General features: G+C 37.8%; 1 protein-coding gene and 1 pseudogene across 1 annotated transcript; one reads left to right on the forward strand and one right to left on the reverse strand.

Moving 5' to 3' along the window:
- The first annotated feature begins 1,832 nt into the window (after positions 1–1,832).
- Positions 1,833–27,416, forward strand: PBK (PDZ binding kinase). The gene is made up of 7 exons (XM_068974556.1): positions 1,833–1,890; positions 3,980–4,073; positions 15,120–15,262; positions 17,456–17,625; positions 19,240–19,369; positions 26,514–26,687; positions 27,232–27,416. Exons 1-7 carry the CDS (start codon positions 1,833–1,835, stop codon positions 27,414–27,416), a joined length of 954 nt encoding a protein of 317 aa, XP_068830657.1.
- On the reverse strand, positions 2,999–3,922 carry LOC138081198 (double homeobox protein A-like; annotated as a pseudogene).

Consider the following 27,416-nt stretch of genomic DNA (forward strand, 5'->3'; position numbering starts at 1 on the left):
GCTTGGTGTGTCCTTTGCGCCTCCCCGTAGTTCGCGATCGACGTAGGGGCGGTGCGCGCGTGGTTTTGAAAGCCCGGCGGGTTCCCGTAGGAACAACGGTTGCCGAGTCCGTGTGTTGGCAGGTCGGACCCCACCCCTCACCCCAGGGGGCCGCGGAGCGTTGGGGGCCACTCGGGACCAGTTTTCAAGACAGCCTTTCCCTGGACATCTCGTCGTCCTACCTCGTGGCTCTGGTAAGGAGAGAGCTTTTAGGGGTCCTGCCGCGAGTGGGCCTGGCCGGGAGTCCCGCGCCCCTCGGACCGCGGCCTCTTTACTTTTTTGACAACTTGGGGCCTGGAAGGAAGGAGGAAGATGTTGGGAATATGCATTAAACTGAGAATTATCTTAGGAAGCATCTTGGCGACCCGCGTGCGCATCAGACTTACGGGGTACGGTGGGGATTCGAAGAAAGAAATCGCTCTTTTCTCAAATCAGAGCTTGACACTGTACTTTTTATGGAAGCGCCGTAGGAACCCGCCAGGTTCCTTTGTCCATGGGATTCTTCAGGCAAGAATACTGGAGTGGGTTGCCGTTTTCTCCTCCAGGGGGTCTTCCCTACCCAGGGATCGAACCTCCTGTATTGGCAAGCAGATATTTACCACTCATGCCATATGGGACGCCCAGGTGCTGTTTTTTAAGGGATATTAAGTGGCTCTATGCAGCATTTAAGCAAATGTTCTCTCTTCCTCTCAATTTTTTATGGACAATTCAAACGAGCTTACAGACAGGTAGTAACAGTTTGCTTTACAGTAAATCTAATACAAAAACAAACCTTTTTTCAAAAGAATAGTAATTTTTTTAAATTAAAAAGATTTTTAAGGAAATATGTTACAGAAGAAGAAAAAAGCCTGTATTAACTTGCTTGCGTATACAGTATGTACATTGTATTTTCATAGATAATTTTAAACTAATAGTTTATTGAGATGTAATTAACATATCATGAAATTCACTCTTTTGAAAGTGTTAAGTGGTTTTTGGAATAGAGTTGAATATATTAAACCACTACCTAATTTTAGAACATTTTTATCACCCCCAAAAAGATGGCATACACACCCACTAGCAGTCACTCCACATTCTCTCTTCCCTTCAGCCCACAGCAACTACTCATTTATTTTGTCCATGGATTTGCCTTTTCTGGATATTGTGTGGAAAAACAATCATATAAGTGGCCTCTCGTGTTTGCTTTCTTTCACTTGGCATAAGCTTTTCAAGATTCTTTCATGTTGTAGTATACCTGAGAACTTCATTCCTTTTAATGACTAAATAATATTCCCTATGTAAAATATATACTCTGTCGAATAATATTTTATTGTGTGTAGTATATGCCATCTTTTCTTTATCCATTCATCATCTGATAGCTATTTCTGTTTCCTTTTTTTGGCTATTATGAATAATACTGCTTACAAAGCCAAGCTCTTAAAAGCATATAAAAGATCTGTTAATAACTACTCCTGGGAAGTGTGTGGGGGGTACTAGGTGATTTTTTTTTTTTGACCAAGTGCATATATTATTTTTTAATTAAAAATCCACAATCATTAATAGCATGACCTTGGGTATGTAATTTTACCTGTCTTTAATTTTACTTTATCTTTCTTCCTCTCTGGGTTTCCGTTTTCTCATTGTAAATACAATTGGACTAAATATTTGTCATGGTCTTTTTCAGTTCTCAAATTTTTTGTAAATAAGTGATAGTATTATAGGAATTTTTTCTTCATGAATGAAAGATGTATTCTTTATAACTGCAGTGTACCTTTCTATTCATTTTTATCATAGGACCTTAAGCGATTATTACAATGGAAGAAACCAATAATTTCAAGACACCAAGCAGATTATCTGAAAAAAGGAAATCTGGTAATCTATAAAACCTTTCTTCATTGTTACTAATATCAGAAATGTCTTCATAGTATTACAGTTAAATCTTTTTATTGTTATCTATCACACAAGAACAGTTTTAGTATAAGTAATCTTTATAATGTTGATCTTAAGAAATAAGACTTCTTTTATAGGTCAGAGTTTGGTCATCTGTGATCTAATTTTATTGACATTCTAGCAGATTTGTAGGTTCTCCCTGGTGAAGAAGCAATTTAACTTGAACCTCAAAGGAACTACTTTATCTTTCCCCCTCTATATATGGGAAGGGTATTTTCCAAGGCAATTCAATAGACAGAGGGTAATTTGTCACTTCAATTTGACAAGAGCTTTGGGCTTCGTTTCTTTGTGCTGCAGCCTGGAAAGTGTCTCTAAGCAGTAAGTTAGGGCAGTGATAGGACTCATGTCAATAGTTTCTCTCCTCTCAGAGTTTATAGTCCTGCCCTGTCTATTGTGAAGTATGTGAAAGCCTTTATATTTTGTCAAATTTTCTAGTTGTTAATGGCAAAAGGGCAATCCAAGAGCAGTTAATTGTTCATGAGCAAAAGTAGGACTACTCTATCTCATCTCTTTTAATAACCTTATACTACTCTGTAATATAGATGTGCTGTAATTATGACTCTAATGATGATTACTTAGGCTTTTATCTCTCTTTTTTTTTTTTGTAGCTCTAAAACCAGACTCCACTATTTGCATGCATACGTTCACGTGTGTATATGGTATCTTTGGCTGCATGCCGTAGTGCAGGCACTAGCAAACTTTTTGTAAATGGCAGATAGTAAATGGTTTAGGCTTTGTGGGTCATATAGGAACCCTTTTGGCATAGTCTTCTTCCTTTCTTCTTTCTTCCTTGCCTTCCTCCCTCCCTTCCTTTCTTCTTTCCTTGATTTTTGCCTAAATTAGTCATTACTGTGATTGCTGAAAAATGATATTAATAAATTTATTTTCTCTGTGATGCTTTGTATGTGTCTCTGTCACCTGAAGTTTTGTTTACTATCTCCAGAAGGCTCAGCTCCTGGAGAAGCTGAAGGTGTGTTTAGAAGGGTATGTTCCAGGAAGAGTTAGAGGTTTGGAGTCCAGACTCATGTTATCAAGTGCACTGAATCTGTCTCTGTTTCCCCTGTTCTGGCTCCAAAGAAATAAGACAGTCACTGGTGAGACTGCTGCCATTCTGTGTAGTTTCTATACCTTGAATTCTCTCATCTCCAGGATCCTGTCCCTAATTGTCTTTGTTCTGAGGCCTCCTCGGGTTCTTTTCTTTCCTGGACATGGAATCTAGTTCTTCTGTTTTGAAACCAGATTTGAATTCTTGACTCAGTAACCCTGGCTTCTTAAGCAAGTTGCTCTCTGGAATCAATTCCATGATAAGAGTTAGAGTTATGCATAAGTGCCTTGAAGAGGGTGTGTAATTGAGAGGAGTGTAGCTGATATGACACTGTCTGTCTTTTCTACTTTGAATCTGCTCTTAAGGGTGATCTTGGTGTTGGCTTGATTCTAAGTCATCCTCAGTTTCTGATCTTTTCTGGAATCAGTTCTAGCTCTTTGATTCTGAAACCAAATCTGGGTTCTAGGCTCTTCAGTGTTATTAAGGGCAAGTCTTCATTTGGTAGCGTAATCTGGATAAGGTTTTTGGTTAAAAGTGTTGATGAGGGTTTTCAGTTGATCTGTGAATTTGGTATAGCTTCTGTCTATACTTTGTTGCCATGGTGTTGTCTGGAGAGTTGTCTTGGGCCATGTTGGAAGAGAGTCATGCAGTCTAAGGATTCAAGAGACCTTCTTTATCTATTTTTTAACAACCCTTTTAAAATGTAAAAATCAATTCTTAGCTTACGGGTCATATAAAAACAGGCTGTTTTGCTGACCCCTGTTTAAGTGTTACTGTAGAATAGAGCTCCAAAAGTAGACTTGTTCAAAGGTATCCATTGCAAGTTAGGACACATAGTGTCAAATTGCTCTGCAAGACTTTGCCAGTTAATTCTGTTACCAATGATTTATTGAGAACGTTAGGATGCATCTGTGGAGGTCTTTTCAAATACTAATTTTATCTTTTATTTCTCTTTCTGACATTTAGCATTATGTTTAACTCCATGTATAAATATTCCTGCCTCTCCATTTATGCAGAAGCTTGGCTTTGGTACTGGGGTAAATGTCTATCTTATGCAAAGGTGAGTATAAGATTTCACGTTAACATTTTTACGTGGAACCATAGTTCCACTGTACTTGGAGACAAAAAGGAATGTGAAAACGCAAATATTTAGATCTGGGGTATGTTCATATTTTTGCCAGAGCTCTACCTGGTACATCTTTCTCTTAGCTTCCTCTTAATGGGTTGTTAAAGGAGAGGTAATTTGTAGTTTTTCCTTGGCTTGTGTAGGAGGGGAAAAAGACAGAGGAAAGGGATTCCTGTGTGATAATAACACAGGATTCTCAATAAGAAAACTTCAAAGAGGATACCAGTGTTGGGAGATATCAGTGACTATTAATCCCTTCTATCTGGAGAGTTGCCTTCTCAGGATATTCTCTTCTAAAGAAGTAAATATTTTTATTTTATTTATGTCATCATTAAGTGAGAAGGGCGAATACCTGATTCTAAAGTAGGAAAGTTGTATTAACAGAAAAATGGAATACTAGAATAGATGCTTATAGCTAATAATATTACATGTGGCAACAAACACATTATTACAAAGTTGTTTCTTTTATTCATACCTAGTTTCATGTTTATTAAGTGGCAAACAATTATGTACTGTTTGGTGCTCCCTAGGAATTAGTCTGATTAGTCCAGGGCAGCATATCATTAGCTTTTCTAGGTTTACGTTGTTTCCAAATAGAAATACTTCCTCAAATAAAAAGCTGGTGAATCTAGACTCGTAGAGCGGTTATATATAAGTGGGTCTTCTTAAAGTGTCTTTGCAGCTTAAACACCCCCTTTTGTGTGTTTGTCCGCTGTTAGTTTTGTGAACTTCCATTTTTTAATGTCTAAAACTCTTAAGTTATTTTGAAAGAAGAAACTTACCACAATTTCGTGGCTAGTCTCATTTTTTCTTCCTTAAGCTTTTTTTTAGAATGTTGAAGTGTGTTGTTAACAAAGTTATACCGTATGTGACTTAATTAGAAAACTTCATTGGAAATAGCAGTTCCCGCCTGACCCTCCCAGTCCTCGATGAGGCTCTGTTAGCCTGGGAGTTTCCTTCAGTAGCCTGGAGGTTTCCTTTGCCTCTCTGGTGAATTGGATCCTCTGTTCTTCTTGTTTCATGTCTTAGTATTTCTTGGTTTACCTCTCATTTTGGTTGAAGACATTTGTTAGTGCCCCATGAAAAGGTGCACAGAAGTACATTTTTGAAAATTTACTTTTCTAAAAATGTTTTCATTTTATGCTTGTACTTGAGTGGCCTTTTTTGTTTTTCTGGGTTAGAATTCTCATTCAGAAGTATGTTCTCCCCAGAATTTTGAGAACATTGTTCAATTGCTGCTGTTGAGAATTCTGAAGGCCCTCTGACTGCTGAGTCTTTATGTTTCTGTTCTATGTTATCTCCTCCTCCTTCTGTCTTGTAACCTTATACGGTCTTTTCGTTTGTCACCACTGTCCTGAATTTCACAGTAACGTGCATGGGTATGGGCCTCTTGGAGCCTGAAAATTCCTATTAAATTTTTGAGAGGTTATTTTTTAAAATTACTTTGTTGATCATTTTCACCCCTTTTTTTCTGTTCTCTGTCTTGGAACTCCTGTTATTTGGATGTGGGATTTACTGGCTCAATCTTTGATCTACCTTTATTTTATGTTATTTTTGGTCTGTTTTTCTATTTTCTCTTTTTGTTCTATTAATATTTTCTGGGGAATTTTCCCAACTTCATTTTCTGATACTTCTATTTAGTTTTTCATTTTTGTCTATCTTGTTTTTTATCTGAAAGTTTTCCTTTTTTAAAAAAAATATATTTATTTTAATTGGAGGCTAATTACTTTACAATAATTGTGGTTTTGCTATACAGTGACATGAATCCGCCATGAGTGTACACGTGTTCCCCATCCTGAACCCCCTTCCCACCTCCTTCCCCATCCCATCCCTTAGGGTTATCCCAGTGCACCAGCCCTGAGCACCCTGTCTCATGCATTGAACCTGGACTGGTGATCCATTTCACATATGATAATATACATGTTTCAGTGCCATTCTCCCAAATCATCCCACTCTTGCCCTCTCCCACAGAGTCCAAAAGACTGTTCTATACATCTGTGTCTCTTTTGCTGTCTTGCAGATAGGGTTATTGTTACAATTTTTCTAAATTCCATATATAAATACATTAGTATTCTGTATTGGTGTTTTTCTTTCTGGCTTACTTCACTTTGTATAATAGGCTCCAGTTTCATCCACCTCATTAGAACTGATTCACATGTATTCTTTTTAATGGCTGAGTAATATTCCATCGTGTATATGTACCACAGCTTTCTTATCCATTCATCTGCTGATGGACATCTAGGTTGCTTCCATGTCCTGGCTATTATAAACAGTGCTGTGATTAACATTGGGTTACACGTGTCTCTTTCAGTTCTGGTTTCCTCAGTGTGTATGCCCAGCAGTGGGATTGCTGGGTCGTATGGCAGTTCTCTTTCCAGTTTTTTAAGGAATCTCCACACTGTTCTCCATAGTGGCTGTACTAGTTTGCATTCCCACCCACAGTGTAAGAGGGTTCCCTTTTCTCCACAGACTTTTGGATAGCAGCCATTCTGACTGGTGTGAAATGGTACCTCATTGTGGTTTTGATTTGCATTTCTCTGATAATGAGTGATGTTGAGCATCTTTTCATGTGTTTGTTAGCCATCTGTATGTCTTCTTTGGAGAAATGTCTGTTTAGTTCTTTGGCCCATTTTTTGATTGGGTCGTTTATTTTTCTGGAATTGAGCTGCAGGAGTTGCTTGTATATTTTTGAGATTAATTCTTTGTCAGTTGCTTCATTTGCTATTATTTTCTCCCATTCTGAAGGCTGTCTTTTCACCTTGCTTATAGTTTCCTTTGTTGTGCAAAAGCTTTTAATTTTAATTAGGCCTCATTTGTTTATTTTTGCTTTTATTTCCAATATTCTGGGAGGTGGGTCATAGAGGATCCTGCTGTGATTTATGTCGGAGAGTGTCTTGCCTGTGTTTTCCTGTAGAAATTTTAGTTTCTGCTCTTATGTTTAGATCTTTAATCCATTTTGAGTTTATTTTTGTGTATGGTGTTAGAAAGTGTGCTACTGCTGCTGCTAAGTCGCTTCAGTCGTGTCCAACTCTGTGTGACCCCAGAGATGGCAGCCCACCAGGCTCCCCTGACCCTGGGATTCTCCAGGCAAGAACACAAGAATGGGTTGCCATTTCCTTCTCCAATGCATGAAAGTGAAAAGTGAAGTTGCTCAGTTGTGTGCGACTCTTAGCAACCCCATGGACTGCAGCCTACCAGGCTCCTCCATCCATGGGATTTGCCAGGCAAGAGTACTGGAGTGGGGTGCCATTGCCTTCTCTGAGAAAGTGTTCTAGTTTCATTCTTTTACAAGTGGTTGATCAGTTTTCCCAGCATCACTTGTTAAAGAGATTGTCTTCTCTCCATTGTATATTCTTGCCTCTTTTGTCAAAGATAAGGTGTCCATAGGTGCATGAATTTATCTTTGGGTGCTCTGTTTTGTTCCATTGATCTATATTTCTGTCTTTGTGCCAGTACCATACTCTCTTGAAGACTTTAGCTTTGTAGTAGAGCCTGAAGTCAAGCAGGTTGATTCCTCCAGTTCTATTCTTCTTTGTCAGTATTGTTCTGGCTATTCGAGGTTTTTTGTATCTCCATACAAATTGTGAAATTATTTGTTCTAGCTCTGTGAAAAATACCATTGGTAGCTAGATAGGGATTGCAATGAATCTATAGATTGCTTTGGGTAGTATACTCATTTTCACTATATTGATTATTTCAATCCATGAACATGGTATATTTCTCCATCTATTTGTGTCCTCTTTGATTTCTTTCACTAGTGTTTTATAGTTTTCTATATATAGGTCTTTTGTTTCTTTAGGTAGATATTTTCCTAAGTATTTTATTCTTTTCATTGCAGTGGTGAATGGAATTGTTTCCTTAACTTATCTTTCTATTTTCTCATTATTAGTGTATAGGAATGCAAGGGATTTCTGTGTGTTGATTTTATATCTTGCAACTTTACTATATTCATTGATTAGCTCTAGTAATTTTTGGTGGAGTCTTTAGGGTTTTCTATGTAGAGGATCATGTCATCTGCAAACAGTGAGAGTTTTACTTCTTCTTTTCCAATCTGGATTCCTTTTATTTCTTTTTCTGTTCTGATTGCTGTAGCCAAAACTTCCAAAACTATGTTGAATAGTAGTGGTGAGAGTGGGCACCCTTGTCTTGTTCCTGACTTTAGGGGAAATGCTTTCAGTTTTTCACCATTGAGGATCATGTTAGCTGTGGGTTTGTCATATATAGCTTTTATTATGTTGAGGTATGTTCCTTCTATTCCTGCTTTCTGGAGAGTTTTTTGTCATAAATGGATGTTGAATTTTGTCTAAGGCTTTCTCTGCATCTATTGAGATAATCATATGGCTTTTATTTTTCAATTTGTTAATGTGATGTACTACATTGATTGATTTGCAGATACTGAAGAATCCTTGCATCCCTGGGATAAAGCCCACTTAATCATGGTGTATGATCTTTTTAATGTGTTGTTGGTTTCTGTTTGCTAGAATTTTGTTAAGGATTTTTGCATCTATGTTCACCAGTGATATTGGCCTGTAGTTTTCTTTTTTGTGTGGCATTTTTGTCTGGTTTTGGTATTAGGGTGATGGTGGCCTCATAGAATGAGTTTGGAAGTTTACCTTCCTCTGCAATTTTCTGGAAGAGTTTGAGTAGGATAGGTGTTAGCTCTTCTCTAAATTTTTGGTAGAATTCAGCTGTGAAGCCGTCTGGACCTGGGCTTTTGTTTGCTGGAAGATTTCTGATTACAGTTTCAATTTCCATGCTTGTGATGGGTCTGTTAAGATTTTCTATTTCTTCCTGGTTCAGTTTTGGAAAGTTGTACTTTTCTAAGAATTTGTCCATTTCTTCCACATTGTTCATTTTATTGGCATATAGTTGCTGATAGTAGTCTCATGATCCTTTGTATTTCTGTGTTGTCTGTTGTGATCTCTGCATTTTCATTTCTAATTTTGTTGATTTGATTTTTCTCCCTTTGTTTCTTGATGAGTCTGGCTAATGGTTTGTCAATTTTATTTATCCTTTCAAAGAACCAGCTTTTGGCTTTTTTGATTTTTGCTATGGTCTCTTTTGTTTCTTTTGCATTTATTTCTGCCCTAATTTTTAAGATTTCTTTCCTTCTGCTAACCCTGGGGTTCTTCATTTCTTCCTTTTCTAGTTGCTTTAGGTGTAGAGTTAGGTTATTTATTTGACTTTTTTCTTGTTTCTTGAGGTAAGCCTGTATTGCTATGGACCTTCCCCTTAGCACTGCTTTTACAGTGTCCCACAGGTTTTGGGTTGTTGTGTTTTCATTTTCATTCATTTGTATGCATATTTTGATTTCTTTTTTGATTTCTTCTATGATTTGTTGGTTATTCAGCAGTGTGTTGTTCAGCTTCCATATGTTGGAATTTTTAAAGGTTTTTCTCCTGTTATTGACATCTAATCTTACTTCATTGTGGTCAGAAAAGATGCTTGGAATGATTTCAATTTTTTTGAATTTACCAAGGCTAGATTATGGCCCAGGATGTGATCTATCCTGGAGAAGGTTCCATGTGCACCTGAGAAAAAGGTGAAATTCATTGTTTTGGGGTGAAATGTCCTATAGATATCAGTTAGGTCTAACTGGTCTATTGTATCATTTAAAGTTTGTGTTTCCTTGTTAATTTTCTGTTTAGTTGATCTATCCATAGGTGTGAGTGGAGTATTAAAGTCTCCCACTGTTATTGTGTTATTGTTAATTTCCTCTTTCATACTTGTTAGCATTTGCCTTACATATTGCAGTGCTCCTATGTTGGGTGCATATATATTTATAATTGTTATATCTTCTTGGATTGATCCTTTGATCATTATGCAGTGTCCTTCTTTGTCTCTTTTCACAGCCTTTGTTTTAAAGTCTATTTTATCTGATATGACTATTTCTACTCCTGCTTTCTTTTGGTCTCTATTTGCATGGAATATCTTTTTCCAGCCCTTCACTTTCAGTCTGTATGCATCCCTTGTTTTGAGGTGGTCTCTTGTAGACAGCATATATAGGGGTCTTGTTTTTGTATCCATTCAGCCAGTCGTTATCTTTTGGTTGGGGCATTCAACCTATTTACATTTAAGGTAATTATTGATAAGTATGATCCCGTTGCCATTTACTTTGTTGTTTTGAGTTCAAGTTTATACACCCTTTCTGTGTTTCCTGTCTAGAGAAGATCCTTTAGCATTTGTTGGAGAGCTGGTTTGGTGGTGCTGAATTCTCTCAGCTTTTGCTTGTCTGTAAAGCTTTTGATTTCTCCTTCATATTTGAGTGAGATCCTTGCTGGGTACAGTAATCTGGGTTGTAGGTTTTTTTCTTTAATCACTTTAAGTATGTCCTGCCTTCCCTTCTGTCATAAAGAGATTCTGTTGAAAGATCAGCTGTTTTCCTTATGGGAATCCTCTTGTGTGGTGTTTGTTGTTTTTCCCTTGATGCTTTTAATATTTGTTCTTTGTGTTTGATCTTTGTTAATTTGATTAATATGTGTCTTGGGGTGTTTTGACTTGTGTTTATCTTCTTTGGGACTCTCTGGGTTTCTTGGACTTGGGTGACTTTTTTTTCCCCCATTTTAGGGATGTTTTCAACTATTATCTCCTCAAATATTTTCTCATGGTCTTTCTTTTTGTCGTCTTCTTCTGGGACTCCATGATTTGAATGTTGGGGCATTTAACGTTGTCCCAGAGGTCTCTGAGTTTGTCCTCATTTCTTTTAATTCTTTTTTCCTCTCTGATTCATTTATTTCTACCATGCTATCTTCTACCTCACTTATCCTGTCTTCTGTTATTCTACTGTCGGTTCCCTCCAGAGTGTTTTTGATCTCATTTATTGCATTATTCATTATATATTGACTTTTATTTCTTCTAGGTCCTTGTTAAACATTTCTTGCATCTTCTCAATCCTTGTCACCAGGCTATTTATCTGTAACTCCATTTTGTTTTCAAGATTTTAGATCATTTTCACTATCATTATTTGGAATTCTTTATCAGGTAGATTCCCTATCTCTTCCTCTTTTGTTTGGTTTGGTGGGCATTTATCCTGTCCCTTTACCTGCTGGGTATTCCTCTGTCTCTTCATCTTGTTTATATTGCTGTGTTTGGGGCGGCTTTTCTGTATTCTGGCCGTTTGTGGTTCCTCTTTATTGTGGAGTTTCCTCACTGTGGGTGGGGTTGGACGGGTGGCTTGTCAAGGTTTCCTGGTTAGGGAAGCTTGTGTCAGTGTTCTGGTGGGTGGAGCTGGATTTCTTCTCTCTGGAGTGCAATGAAGTGTCCAGTAATGAGTTTTGAGATGTCTGTGGGTTTGGTGTGACTTTGGGCAGCCTATATATTGAAGCTCAGGGCTATGTTCCTGTGTTGCTGGAGAATTTGCGTGGTATGTCTTGCTCTGGAGCTTATTGGCTCTTGGGTGGTGCTTGTTTCAGTGTAGGTATGGAGGCGTTTGATGAGCTCTTATCGATTAATGTTCCCTGGAGTCAGGAGTTCTCTGGTGTTCTCAGGTTTTGGACTTAAGCCTCCTGCCTCTGGTTTTCAGTCTTATTCTTACAGTAGCCTCAAGACTTCTCCATCTGTTGCTTCCAAAGTGGTTCCCTCTTTTTATTTTAGCTTCTTCTGTTTGCTGGTCTCTTCTGTGTCTAATTTCCACCCTGACACAAGGGGGCAATGGTGGTCACTTTTTTAGGCTCACTAGTTCAGTCGTGCTGTGGGGAGGGAGGAACACTGCAAAGCAATATCAGGGGCGTGTGTGGGGAGCGCTCGCTGGTCTGCACTTCTCAGGCTGCTCTGCTGAAACTGTCTGAGGCCCGCCCTGGGTTGCCTGCACCTCCTAGGCCTAAGCCACTCAGGTTCAGGTTCTCGGGTACTCCACAAAGGCGCAGACTTGTTTGGGCCTGTGTTTTGTGCCCTTCCCGGGTCCGAGCAGCTCAGGTGACCAGGTGCTTGGTGAGCGCAGTCACCCCCAGGTGGGGGGGTGTGTCTTATCGCCCCCTGCATCCCAGCCACTCGATTTTTCTGGGTGTACAACAGTCACGCCTTCTTAGGTGTGCCGTGTGTCTCTTCTGGGGAGCTGATCTCTGGCTGTGACTCTCTCAGCAGACGTCAACCATCCAGAATCCCAGGAAGTCCTGGTTAGCAACAAAGCCTGCTTGCAGTTTGGTAGAGGATGCCCCTCTGGGGCCGTGATTGCCCCCTTCCTGCTGTGGCTGCCCTCGCCTGCCTGTCTCCGGTGGGGGATGGGCTGGCCCGTAGCCGCCTAGCTCTGCTCAGTCCTTTGTTTTGTGTAGGCCTGACGGTGTCTTAGGTTAGGGCTTTTAGCGGGATAGTACCCCCACCTCAACCTCTCCTTGGCCACAGTCTGGGTTGCTGTCTCCCGTTAGCTCCCTTAGATTGCCCCAAGGCATTCAGGCCCTGTCCTTACCCTAAACAATGCAGCCTGCGCCTCCCTGTCCAGTCCCCGCTTACTAGTGATGGATGTGAGCGTCTGGGCTGCTTCTCTGCTGGGAGTTGCCATTGTGCACGTAATCTGTGGGTTTTATTTATTTATTTATTTTTCGTCCCGGTTATGTTGCCCTCTGAGATTCCAAGACTCACCACAGACCTGCTGGTGAGAGTGTTTCCTGGCATTTGGAAACTTCTCTCACTTTTAAGACTCCCTTCCTGGGACAGATCTCCGTCCCTACCTCTTTTGCCTCTCTTTTTATCTTTTATATTCTGTCCTACCTCCTTTCGAAGACAGTGGGCTGCCTTTCTGGGTGCCTGATGTCCTCTGCCAGCATTCAGAAGTTGTTTTGTGGAATTTGCTCAGCGTTCTAATGTTCTTTTGATGAATTTGTGGGAGAGAAAGTGGTCTCCCCGTCCTATTCCTCCATCTTAGAACCACCCCTCAAGTTTTCCTTTTTAAGATGGCATCCCATATCTTGTGGGGATGCTAGACATGTATATCTTGAACCTGGATGTTGATAACACAGATATGTTCACATGTGAAAACTCACTGAGCACTTCAGGCACATTTGGTCGTGAATTACTCTGTCCCTACATAGACCGCAGGTTCTCAACTGTGTCAGTCTACCTCAGGCTAAATACCTTCTGCTTTTTCCCTTTCAAAGTCAGTCTTCAGTCTTCAAACTGAAGTTTTTATTTCAGTGGTACCTGAGAGGGATCACATTTATATGTATATATTCATTTTAATTCAGAGTATATATTATTTACTGTTAAATTTGCATTGCTGGATTAAACCCAACATAGTTGTGATATATTATTATTTTTTAATAACCTGATAGAATAATTTTGCTATTGTTTAGAATTTTTGCATCTGTAAGTGAAATTGGCTTGTGATTTTTCTTTTTCTGTTGTCCTGTATGATTTTTGTTGTTTTTAATTAAAGTTATACTAGACTCATAGTCCCTTTTCATTCTGTTCCCTGGAATGGTTTGTATGAAATAGAATGATATGTTTCTTTACAGTTTAGTAAGTTCAACTCTAAAATTATCTGTGTTTTGTATTTCTTGTTGGAAGATTTTTAAACTCTTGATTATGTTTCTTCTTTCATCAGTTTTCTTAACTTTTTTTAAAGAATTTGTCCATTTTACCTTTTTATTGGCTTAAAAGTTTTAATATTCACTTGGATATTTTAAAAATCTCTGGTGTTTATGTCCCCATTTTTGTTGGCAGTATTGTTTGTGTCTCCTTTTGTTTTTTTCCTTGTGCAGTCTCAACAGAAATTTGACTGTTGTATTAGCATTTTCTGTGAACCATCTTTTACCTTGGCAACATTTTATTCTGATTTCATAATAATATCCTTCTCATTCTGTAACCTATAGGTTAGGATAGGATGTAGGTAGGTTAGGATATATGGAAAAGGTGAAGATGGACTGGCTCACTGAATTATAAAGAATCAAGAGCTATGGGGTACCCCTTGAAACTTGAAAAATAAATTTTTATATTAAATGAACATGAAAGAGGTTATTCCCAAATGCTATTGTTATCTAAAACTGGAGGTTTAAGAATAGTTTAAACTTACACATGATAGATGTATATGAACTGAGAAATCCAGTGATCCTTTGAATACATGTTTTCTGATGTTAAAAAAAGGTTCTGCAGTCACAGAGCTGTGCTCATGAGGTAGTATAGAGCTAAACGGATTCTTGGTTCCATCTCGTTTTGTGTTCTAATGGCTGAACTTTGCAATCTTTAACTTTTGAGGCTATTTGGCTTTTGTGCCCAAATGCTGCCTACGCTTTGTTTTTGTAATTGGCCATACTCATAAATGCCTGCCTTATGGGCTGAACAAACCTTTCCCTGACTTCATGTTACCTGTTTGTTTATTTAGGCCTCAAAACAGGTATACCTTAAATGTTCTTCAACAGCTGCATCTTCCTAGAAAATAGACAGTTTACATTGTTTTTCCTACTAGTATGTTTACTATTTTCTCCCTAAACACATGTATATGGTGAGAAGTGTATAAGATGAATTGGTTTGTCCATTAGAGGCATAATATTTGTTAGTAAATAACAGTCTGTTATTTGCATGATTACACATGAGCCAAATGTATTTTGTACATCTCTTCTTTAAATTGTTTCTTAGACATTAATGTTTATTGCTTTAACATTCTGTAATTTATATCTGGTACATATAGTTAAATGCTTTTTAAGTAGTTGATAGTTTGACATGATTGAGTGAAAAAATTAGAAAATACTATAGAGATTTTGAAGTTTAAAATCTATAATATTTCGTCTTTTTCCTTATAGTTTTCTCTTTTCAACCCTTCCCTTCCAAAGATATCAGACTTCTCTTGTAATCAGTAGATTTATCAGCTGTGTGTACACAGTTAAAAAGGATGTATAACAGAAATGTTGATAGTCTAAAATACTTGAAAATTAAAAAAAAAACAAATACTATCAAGTCTTTTTCAAAATGTGGAAGTTCTTATTAGTCATTTGAACTGTATTATGGTTATTAATCTTTCTGTATGTTTTTGGTTACTTATTTTTTAAGATCTCCAAGAGGTTTGTCTCATTCTCCTTGGGCTGTGAAAAAGATTAATCCTAGGTGTAATGGTGATTATCAGAGTATGTATCAAAAGAGACTAACTGATGAAGCTAAGATTTTGAAAAGCCTCAATCATCCAAACATCATAGGTAAGTTCACATATTACTTAATAACAGTATCTGGTATAGTATCTTGTTTATCCGAAATGGTTTACATAATATCTTAACTGTTTTCGCTAATAAAAAGTGAAGAAAGGTGTGATGGAGTTTGTCAAGAATCCACTTAAAGTGAACATTCTGAAATAAAAATTAGTGGGACTTCCCTGGCGATCCAGTGATTAGGACTCTGTGCTTCAACTGCTGGGGGGCATGGGCTTGATTCCCGGTAAGGGACCTAAGATCCTATAAGCCACGTGGCTTGGCCAGAAAAAAAAAATAGTATTTTTAGATGCAACAAATTTGGAAAACTCAGCATTGGCCACAGGACTGGAAAGGTCAGTTTTCATTCCAATCCCAAAGAAAGGAAATGCCAAAGAATGCTCAAAACTACTGCACGATTGCACTCATCTCACATGCTAGCAAAGTGATGCTCAAAATTCTACAAGCCAGGCTTCCACAGTATGTGAACCATGAACTGCCAGATGTTTAAACTGGATTTAGAAAAGGCTGAGGAACCAGAGATCAAATTGCCAAATTGTTGGATCATCGAAAAAGCAAGAGAATTCCGGAAAAACATCTATTTCTGCTTTATTGACTATGCCAAAGCCTTTGACTGTGTAGATCACAACAAATTGTGGAAAATTCTTGAAGAGATGGGAATACCAGACCACCTGACCTACCTCCTGAGAAATCTGTATGCAGGTCAGGAAGCAACAGTTAGAACTGGACATGGAACAACAGACTGGTTCCACGTTGGGAAAGGAGTGCGTCAAGGCTGTATATTGTCACCCTGCTTATTTAACTTCTATGCAGAGTACATCATGAGAAATGCTGGGCTGGATGAAGCACAAGCTAGAATCAAGATTGCTGGGAGAAATATCAATAACCTCAGATATGCAGGTGATACCACCCTTATCGCAGGAAGCGAAGAAGAACTAAAGAGCCTCTTGATAAAAGTGAAAGAGGAGAGTGAAAAAGTTGGCTTAAAGCTCAACATTCAGAAAACTAAGATTGTGGTATCCAGTCCTATCACTTCATGGCAAATAGATGGGGAAACATGACAGACTTATTTTTTGGGCTCCAAAATCACTGCAGATGGTGACTGAAGCCATGAAATTAAAAGACTCCTGCTCCTTGGAAGAAAAGTTACGACCAACCTAGACAGCATATTAAAAAGCAGAGGCATTACTTTGCCAACAAAGGTCCATCTAGTCAAAGTTAGGATTTTTCCAGTAGTCATGTATGTGAGAGTTGGACCATAAAGAAAGCTGAGTGCTGAGGAATTGATGCTTTTGAACTGTGGTATTGGAGAAGACTCTTGAGAGTCCCTTGGACTCCAAGGAGATCCAACCAGTCCATCCTAATGGAGATCAGTCCTGAATATTCATTGGAAGGACTGATGTTGAAGCTGAAACTCCAGTACTTTGGCTACCTGATGTGAAGAACTGACTCATTTGAAAAGACCCTGATGCTGGGAAGATTGAAGGTGGGAGGAGAAGGAGATAACAAAGGATGAGATGGTCGGATAGCATCACCAACTCAATGGACATGATGAGTTTGAGTAAACTCTGGGAGTTGGTGATTGACAGGGAGCCTGGCTTTATGGGGTCACAAAGAATTGGACACAACTAAGCAACTGAACTGAAGTATATATTTAAAAACTTCATGGGAATAGATACTGTCATGGTATTGGTACCATGGAGAATTCAGGAATGTAAAATCCTCATTTATATAATTTCCTTTTTTCGTTTTTAATGGGAGGGATTGGGGGCAGGAGGAGAAGGGGACGACCCAGGATGAGATGGCTGGATGGCATCACGGACTCGATGGATGTGAGTCTGAGTGAACTCCAGGAGATGGTGATGGACAGGGAGGCCTGGTGTGCTGTGATGGGGTCTCAAAGAGTCGGACACGACTGAGCAACTGAACTGAACTGAACTGAAGTCTGGTGAAACCATTATATTTAGGAAGGCATAGAGTGTTAAAAACATTTCAATTTGTGATATTGTTGGCCAACACTGAAGGCATTTAAAATTAGATCTAAATAAGTTTTGTAAGCATTAGCTGTTTCATTTTGTATTTGACAGTGTTGATCTAGATCTGTTTTCAGTCACATTATTGTAAAAGAATTAAATACTTTCATTCTTCCCTACTCCAGTAAGAAAATGACGTGTTTTCTTTAAGGTTACCGTGCTTTCACTAAAGCTAGCGATGGCAGTCTGTGTCTTGCTATGGAGTATGGAGGTGAAAAGTCTCTGAATGACTTAATAGAAGAACGAAATAAAGATAGCCGAGATCCTTTTCCAGCATCCATAATTTTAAAAGTTGCTTTGAACATGGCAAGAGGGTTAAAGGTAACTATGCTATTATGTTTTGAATAAGTTTTGTGGAACCTAAAAAACGAAATACTAATTCCACATGTAAGTGATATCATATGGTATTTGTCTTTCTGGCTTAGTATGACTAAATCCATCCATGTTGTTGGAAATGACATTGTTTCATTCTTTTTAATGGCTGAGTAATACTCCATTGTGTGTGTGTGTGTGTGTGTGTGTGTGTGTGTGTGTGTGTATCCCACATTTTCTTTATCTATTCATCTATTGATGAACAGATACTAATATACCTAGTTACAAGGTGAAAATTTTTTTTTCCAAGAGAGTGAGTTGCCTTAAATCTTTATAGAATCTTTCATATTGAAGAGTGTACTGTTTTGATCAACAAAGTATTGTTAGAGGCCTTCACACCTCCACATGGCCTGAAATAATCCAAGTCAGGAAGTTTTGCTTATAAAGATTGCATGTTAGATTTAGTTAATTGGACTGTTGTTTAGTCATTATTCCTGGGGGTGTATTCTAACCCTCTGTTGCTGTAAACAAGCCTTTCAAAGATTTCTTTGTGGGGTGTTATTAGACATTGTGAATATACATCTATAGGTCAAATGAAAGAAATCCTCTCAGGGTTATACAAATAAATTATTATATCTTTGAATTAGACATACTGTTAGAAATAAAAATTCCATATCTTGAATAACTTAAGTAATCATGGCTCCAGAAAATTGTTGGATGACTCAGAAAAACACATTATGTAATGCAGTGATGTCAAGAATTGCATGTTGAGTTTAAATAAAGTTGATTCATGAAATGTAAAACTGGAAAAAGGCACTATTTCTAAATATATATAAGTATTTTAAAATATATTTTAATATTTTATAGAAAAACCTATTTTAAATAGGTTGGAAACGCTAATAATTTGAATCACTTAATTATTTTAATTGTATATATATAATGGAATTAATAAATTATATTATAAATATATTTGAGCATATTCAATTTATGGTTAACAATATTTAAATAAGCACAGTAAGTGTTCCAAGTTCAATACCAAGAATTATTTCTGCATCTTTTGCAGGCCCAGGTCATAGAGTGTAGATGCTTAAATGCTGATGAATGAAAAAATAACTTTTGTAAGGTGTTTTTGATTATGGATGAATATTGTCACTTCTCATTTCTAAGAAAGGGTTAAAATAAAGCCTTAGATTACATTACTGCTTCCTCTTTTCCTTGTGAAGTGTGTGTAGCATTATCTCAACAATTTGTTTGAGATAACTGTGTCATTATGAAGGTTACAAAATTATTTCTAAAATAATTGTTTTATAAAATTGTAGTATATTTTGAAATCTGCATTATCATCTTTGATGTATAAGTATGTTAGGTTGGTTGGAAAATTAAAAGTTGGCTTATCTGTAAGTAGACATCAGTTTCCAAACAATCTTTCAGGTTTCTGGTCAGTATGGTAGACTAAGAGACAGCATGGGATGGTTCCTTCTCTAGCATCAAACAGTCTGAAATGATAGACACAAGTCTGTATGTTAGGCAGGGAGTTCAGGTTGTTCTTTTTGTTTGAAAGTTATATACTTTTTTATTAGTTTGTATTTTTGCTCAGATACTTAAAAATTTTCACTATTTTAGTATCTGCACCAAGATAAGAAACTGCTCCATGGAGATATAAAGTCTTCAAATGTTGTTATTAAAGGTGATTTTGAAACAATTAAAATCTGTGATGTAGGAGTCTCTCTTCCATTGGATGAAAATATGACTGGTAAGCAGAATTCTAATTTTTAAAATGGTTTCTGTACAGTTTTTAAGTTTCTATTAATTACATATTTAAAAATAACAAGTTCACATTCCTCAAAAGTCAAAACTATTAATAAAAAGTATGTAATAAAAAATATCCCTTTTCTGTCTCTGTTCTACTCAGCCTCCAGCTCCTTCCCTTGCCACATAAACAATATAAATTATTGGTTTCCCACTAGTATAATTTTAATTAAAAAAATGTGGAGAAGTGGTAAAAGATCTGGGAATAGAAAATAAAATTTTTATAAGGTTTTATAAAGAAATTGATTTAGCATCAGTATAATGACAAGATTTAGGAAACTGGTAGAAGAAAGTGGAGTGGGAGTAGGAAAGAGGATTACTAACTAAGGCCAGTCTTCTGCCCCTTGCCCACCCTACCTCATTCTTCTCTTTATTGTGAATACTAACCATTCTCTTTTCAGGGAATTTAAGATATGTTCTTTCTTTCTTCTTTTTTTTTTTTTACTACATTCTTTTTTAAAATATTCTTTTCTATTATGATTTATCTTAGGGTATTGAATACAGTTCTCTGCTGTACAATAGGACCTTGTTGTTTATCCATTCTATGTATGAAATTTTACACTTGCTCACCCCAATGCCCGCTCCATCCCTTCCCCAACCCACTCCCCCTTGGCAACCACTACTGTGTCTTCTCTACCACTGATTCTGTTCATGGGTAGGTACCTTTGTCTCATACTTTAGATTCCACATGTAAGTGATATCATATGGTATTTGTCTTTTTCTCTTACTTCCCTTAGCATGATAATCTCTAGTTGCGTCCATGTTGCTACAGATGGCATTATTTCTTTGTTTTATGACTGAGTGGTATGCCATCGCATATATGTACCATGTCTTCTTATCCATTCGTCTGTCAGTGGTCATTTAGGTTATTTCTGTAACATGGCTATGGTGAACAGTGCTGCTGTGAGCATGGTGGGGCATGTGTCTCTTTGAATTCTGTTTTGGTCTGGATATATGCCCAGGACTGGGATTACTGGATCATAGTTTTAGTTTTCCTGAGAAACCCCGATACTGTTTTCCACAGTGACTGTACCATCTTACATTCCCACCAACAGTGTAGGAGGGTTCCCTTTTTTCCATGTCCTCTCTAGCATCTGTTATTTGTAGGCATTTTAATAATGGCCACCCTGACCCGTGTGAAGGTGGTACCTTGTCGTAGCTTGGATTTTCATTTCTCTAATAGTGATGTCGATCATCTTTCCACGTGCCTGTTGGCCATTTGTACTTTTTATTTGGAGAAATGTCAGTCTGTTTAGGTTTTCTTCCCATTTTTCTATTGGGTTTGTTTTTGTTGTTGTTGAGTTGTATGAGCTGTGTGTGTGTTTTGGAAATTAATCCCTTGTGAGTTTCATTGTTTGCAAGTATTTTCTTCCAGTCTGTGGGTTGTCTTTTCATTTTGCTTATGATTTTTGCTGTGCAAAAGCTTGTAAGTTTGATTAGGTCCCATTTGTTTATTTTTGTTTTTATTTTTATCACTTTGGGAGACTGACCTAAGAAAACATTGGTGATTTATGTCAGAGAACGTTTTGCCTATGATCTCGTCTAAGAGTTTTATGGTGTCTTATGGTGTTAAGTCTTTAATGCATTTTGAGTTTTGTGGATGGTGAGGGGGTATGTTCTAACTTCATTGATTTACATAGGGCTGTACAACTTTCCTAGCACCACTTGCTGGAGAAACTGTAGGGAATTTAAGATATATTCTTGATGAGGAACAGAGCCAAAATCCAGAAGCCTCAAAGAAAACCACTGCTTTCAATATATTATTTAATAAATAACATTTAAATTTGCCTGTTTATATAAATATAAGGTAGGGGTGTGTGTGTGTTTGTGAGAGTCGCTCAGTCGTGTCCGACTCTTTGCGACCCCATGGACCATAGCCTGACAGTCTCCTCTGTCCATGGAATTCTCCTGGCAAGAATACTGGAGTGGATTGCTATTCCCGCCTCCAAAATATAAGGTATAGGGGAGGCTAATACTGTTTAGAACTTATGTACATCTTAATTTCCAGTTAAAGTCTACAAGTTGAATTGAAGGAAAACACCAAGATAAACAGATTGACTTCATAATAATGTCTGTAATCAATAAAGGTAGAACTGGATGAACCCTTAGGCCAAATAACTGGTACGAGGTTGTAACTTTAGCAAATAAAAGGAGAAATTGTCAAAAAGAATAAAAATAAGATTTTAGCATAATTGTCTCAATCATTAACAGATCTAATAGACAAACTAAGATGTAGATGTGTGAAGTTGCTCAGTCGTGTCTGACTGTGACCCCATGGGCTGTAGCCTACCAGGCTCCTTAGTCTGTGGAATTTTCCAGGCAAGAGTACTGGAGTGGGTTGCCATTTCCTTCTGCATTAGAATATTTATTAAAATTGACTAGTTAGGTTACAAAAGAAAACCTCAAGTTACAAAAGTAGGAATAGGCCAAAGGTTAACATTCATTATCTTCAGAGCTATAAATATAGAAATTCATGTACAGTTGGAAATAAAAACTCAGTTTTTTCAGGAATTTAAAATATTTGTAAATAGTTCTTAGGTGAGAAGTAGTGAAATTCCAGTTACACACTATTTAGAGAATAATAAGAATGTAAGTTCAGTTCAGTTCAGTCATGTCCGACTCTTTGCGACCCCATGAATCGCAGCATGCCAGGCCTCCCTGTCCATCACCATCTCCCGGAGTTCACTCAGACTCACGTCCATCGAGTCCGTGATGCCATCCAGCCATCTCATCCTGGGTCGTCCCCTTCTCCTCCTGCCCCCAATCTCTCCCAGCATCAGAGTCTTTTCCAATGAGTCAACTCTTCGCATTAGGTGGCCAAAGTACTGGAGTTTCAGCTTTAGTATCATTCCTTCCAAAGAAATCCCAGGGTTGATCTCCATCAATTCTTCGGTGCTCAGCCTTCTTCACAGTCCAATTCTCACATCCATACATGACCACAGGAAAAAGAACGTAAGAGCAAATCAAAACCTATTTGATTTGGTCCAAAAGTACTCAAAGGAAAACACTGTCATTATTTAACCTTTATGAAATTGAGTTTTCAGCTGAAATTAGAAAAAAAAAATGAAACCATGAAAGAAAAAAGCAGAAAAGAATTAAAGATTTAAAAATGTTGAAATATCCCAGTATGATCTATGTTATTTTAGAACATGTCAAAGAGAATATAGAGATTATCCTTGAGGATACATGTTCAAACACAGCTAGGAAAATTCTGTGAGAAAGTGTTGAGTAGGAGTTTTCTTGACGAGATGTTAAGTATTATGAAACTGTAGTAATTAAAGCAGTGACACTAATGCCAAACTAGACAGAAAATTTCAACATGAGTCAAAAGATAGTTCCTAGATATATGAAATTTGTTATATGATATAGGTGACATTTTTGTATTAGTGGAAAAGAGGTAGTTGAATTAGTAAATGATGGTATCTGTTTATTTTAGAGAAAGTTGTTTTCTGTTCTCACACTCTAATCTCTGTAGACTGAAGATTTTTAAAAAAGTAGTAGAAAAAATTGTTGGTAAAGATTTCCTTAATGTTGGGCTTAAGAAGGACACGAGAGGTAGAAACCACCTTTTAAAAGAAGTCATGACTACTAAAAAAGTCATTGAAAAATTTCCCCATTCTAGTATGAGCAAAAGTATAGGTTAACATACTCTCATGAACTAAATAGAAGTTGTAATTTATCATTCAGGTTAAGATCAGTTTTGCTATGGTAACATAAACCCTCAAAAACCTCAGTACCTTAAAACAAGCAAGGCTTATTTTTCAAGCTGCATGTCCACTAGGCTTGTGTTCCATTCCATGTCATTCTCACGTTAGGACCTAACATGCTAGGATGTCTCTTGTATGGAATACTGCCATCATTGTGTCCATTGTTCTGTGGAAGGTAAAAAAGCTCTAGAGCTGCACTGTCCACTACAGTTTTTTTGGTTGTTGTTTAGTATCTCAGTCATGTCCAACTCATTGTGACGCTATGGACAGTAGCCTGCCAGGCTCCTATCTCCATGGGATTTCCCAGGTGAGAATACTGGAGTGGGTTACCATTTCCTTCTCCAGGGGATCTTCCTGAACCAGGAATTGAAGCCACGTCTCCTGCATTGCAGGCAGATTCTTTACTACTGAGGTACCAGGAAGCCTGTCTACTACAGTAGCCACTAGCTATGTATGGCTATTTAAATTAATTAATATATTAAAAATTCTTTAAATTCATTCTCTCAGCCACCTTAGCCACATTTCAAGTGCTCAGTAGCTATGTGTGGTTAGTGACTACCATACTGAGATAAATAACATTTTTATCATCACCAAAGTTCTGTTGTACAGTGCCACCCTAGAAAGTCTTGCCCTGACAATTAAATGCTCCAGTTCAGAAATGACACAAGTCACTTCTTTCACAAGTCACTGCCCTGAACTAGTCAAATGGCTTTACCCAAAAACATGACAGGCCAGAAAGTGTGGTCCTTCTGTGTGTCTAGAAGGTAGTCCTTCTGTGTACGTAGATGGTGAGGAATAGCAATAGTAAATACCACAGTGTGTAGCTTTTTCAGAGGGCACTTTAGATATATGTATTTTCTCTGAAAAACAACCCTTAAAAATGTTTATGCCCTTCAGTCCTGTAATTCCATTCCCAAGAACACATTCCAAAAAACTAATTGGGCAGTATGGGTATTGTTTACATTAGTCTGTTACATTAATTTCTGCAAAAGTCAAAAGCTAGGACTAGGCTTACAGAAGAGTTGTAACAGAAGAATCAAAACCCATGCAACCTTGAAAACAAAGCATACTAAAAACAGCAACAATCTCAGTAAAAATGCTAACACCTTAGGTTTTCACTGCCAGGCAGCGTCAGTCCTGTACAGCCATGAGCTGTCTGTTTGTGCTTCCTTGAAGGTAAATATGGTGGCATTTACTGTCAATAAATAAAAAGTTATATTAAAATTTTGATTTGGCTTTCTTAACAAAGTATGATATCACTTATATGTGGACTCTTCCCTGGTGACTCACTTGTAAAGAATCCGCTTGCCAATGCAGGAGACACAGGAGACACAAGTTCAATCCCTTGGGTTGGGAAGATCCCCTGAAGAAGGAAATGGCAATCCATTCCAGTATTCTTGCCTGTAGATTGGCGGGCTACAGTCCATGGGGTCACAGAGTTGACAGGACTGAGCAACTGAGCACACACTTATGAAATCTAAAAAATGAACAAGTGACTATCACAAAAAAGAAATAGATATGGAGAACAAACTGGTGATTACTGGTGGGGAGAGGGAAGTAACAAGAAAAGGACAGGGAACTAAGAGATATACACTACTATGTATGAAATAAATAAGCTACAAGGATATACTGCTGCTGCTGTTCAGTCAGTAAGCCGTGTCTGACTCTGCTACCCCATGGACCGCAGCACACCAGGCTCCTCTGTCCTTCACTATCTCCTGGAGTTTGCTCAAATTCATGTCCATTCAGTTGGTGGTGCTATCTATCCATCTCATCCCCTGCTGTCCCCTTGTCCTTTTGCCTTCAATCTTTTCCTCATGAAAAGTCCATATGTTAGTGATAGTAATTTCTGGGTTGATTATTTACCAAATATTTTCAATACTATGTATAGTCAGGCACTGTGCTAGTAATGATATACAGGAAAAAAGGACACAGTCCTTACCCTTTAAAGATTCCTAATCTAGATAGAAGGTCCCTCAGCAGCCAACCTTGGTTATCAGATGACTGTTGCCGATATGGCAGTGCTTAAGTTCAGGTAACCCTTAATAATGTTGCCAAAGTGTATAGTGATGCTGGCAGTTCAGATGTGCCAAAGAAAAGCCATAAAGTGCTTCCTTTAAGTGAAAAAGTGAAAGCTCTAGACTTAATAAGGAAAGAAAAAAAAAATGGATGCTGAGTTTGCGGAGATCTACTGCAACTTCTATCTGAAATTTTGAAGTAGGAAAATATTCATACTATTTTTTCTGTTACACCTCAAACCTTAAAAGTTATGGCCACAGTGTGTGGTAAGTGCATGGTTAAGAAGAAGGCACACATTTGCACAGTAAGATAATTTTGAGAGTGACTACATTCTCATAACTTTTATGACAGTATATTGTAATTGTTCTATCTTATTATGTTATCTTTGTTGTTACTCTTATAGTGCCTAACTTATAAAGTTTATTAAAGATGTGCACATATAGGAAAAATAGTGTATATATATACATACACTATATAAATATATATATTTATGTAAATACTGTGTATATATATATGGTTTGGTACTGTCCTTAGTTTCAGGCATCCACTGGGGATCCAGGAATGTATCCCCTCGGGATAAATGAGAGGAGGTGGGAGGGTGCTACACCAAAAAGCATAAAATAATTGAAGAATAAGTCGAACCAAAAGTCTGACCTTTTTATTGAACACCATAAAACTTCACTGAGAGCATTAAGATGTTGAGTGAGTGAGAGATCATGATTATGGATTGACAATACTGTTAAGATGTTAATTCTTCCCAGATTGATCTAATGATTCAATCTAATCCCAGTTTCAGCTAGAAAGCTGGCCTTCTCATGAAAATTGAGGTGTTGCCTCTAACGTTTAAGTGGAAACACGAGTGGACCTGTGTCACTCCTGGGCAGAGAAGCTTTAAGAGCCTCTGTGTAATTCCACCTGTCCCCTCTTCCCTGATCTGGCAATCCTAGATGCAGGGAAGTGGTTGTCTCTCAGCTGAAAGACAGTTTAGTTTGAAAAAGGAAGAAATGGAGGCAAAGAGATTATGTGATCTGTTCAGGGTCACAGAGTTTGCACAGGTCTTTGAAACCGGGTAAGGCAATCTGGCTCAAGTCTGTACTCCAGACATCCACAATCTACGTTTATGCCCCTTTCTAAGAGAACTGTTTCTCTACACCCTTGCCTACTGACTAGGTTTTTGAATATTTACCAGTCTGATAGAGAAAACCTCTTTTTACGAGGTTGAATGTATTTTCATGTTTACTGGCTATATTTATTAACCTTTAAACTGTTAAATAACTTGCCCATTTTTCTTTGGGTTGTTTGCCTTTCTTAGTGGTTTCTGGTGCTTGCCCTTTTGATCAGTTTGCCTGTATTTTGTTTCAGTGACTGACCCTGAGGCCTGTTACATTGGCACTGAGCCTTGGAAACCTAAGGAAGCTCTGGAGGAGGACGGTATTATTACTGACAAGGCAGACATATTTGCCTTTGGTCTTACTCTGTGGGAAATGATGACTTTATCTATTCCACACATTAATCTTCCAGATGATGATGATGAAGGTATAACTACTTATTTTTAACATAAATCCCAATCTCTCAGTTTGAACTAAGGAATAATTTATAAATTGGGGCTTCCCTGGTAGCTCAGATGGTAAAGAATCTGCCTGCGATGTGGGAGACCTGGGTTCTTCCCCTCTAGGGAAGATCCTCTGGGATCTTCTTAAACTTTAAGAAGGGAATGGCTACCCACTCCAGTAGTGTTCTTACCTGGAGAACACTGGTTTAATCTCATACAAATGAGATGTAGATTGAGAACAGGGAGATAAACTGAGAAAATCCAGAGGAGCAAGAAATTACCTTAAAAACTCCTCTTGCCTGAGAAAATGATTGGAAAGCTACCCTAGTAAGGGGGTTGGGGTGGCTAACCTTTAAATTCCTGACAATAATTAATCTACACCATGGCAGGACAGGTGAATAGACTGCCTGTGTAAAATGAAACGCATATTGGAAGATGATTTATTTCAGGACAGTGAGTTTGAGCAGTTGCTAAACTTTTCCATGATTTGAAGTGATTTTAAATTGTTTCTAACTCCTTCATGAACAGATAAAACTTTTGATGATGACGCATACTATGCAGCTTTGGGAACTAGGCCACCTGTTAATATGGAGGAACTGGATGAAACATACCAGAAAGTAATTGAGCTCTTCTCCGTATGCACTAATGAAGATCCTAAAGACCGTCCTTCTGCTGCGTGCATTGTTGAGGCTTTAGAAGTGGATGTCCTGTGA

This window comes from Capricornis sumatraensis, chromosome 6 (genome assembly GCF_032405125.1).
Source record: "Capricornis sumatraensis isolate serow.1 chromosome 6, serow.2, whole genome shotgun sequence".
Lineage (NCBI taxonomy): Eukaryota > Metazoa > Chordata > Mammalia > Artiodactyla > Bovidae > Capricornis > Capricornis sumatraensis.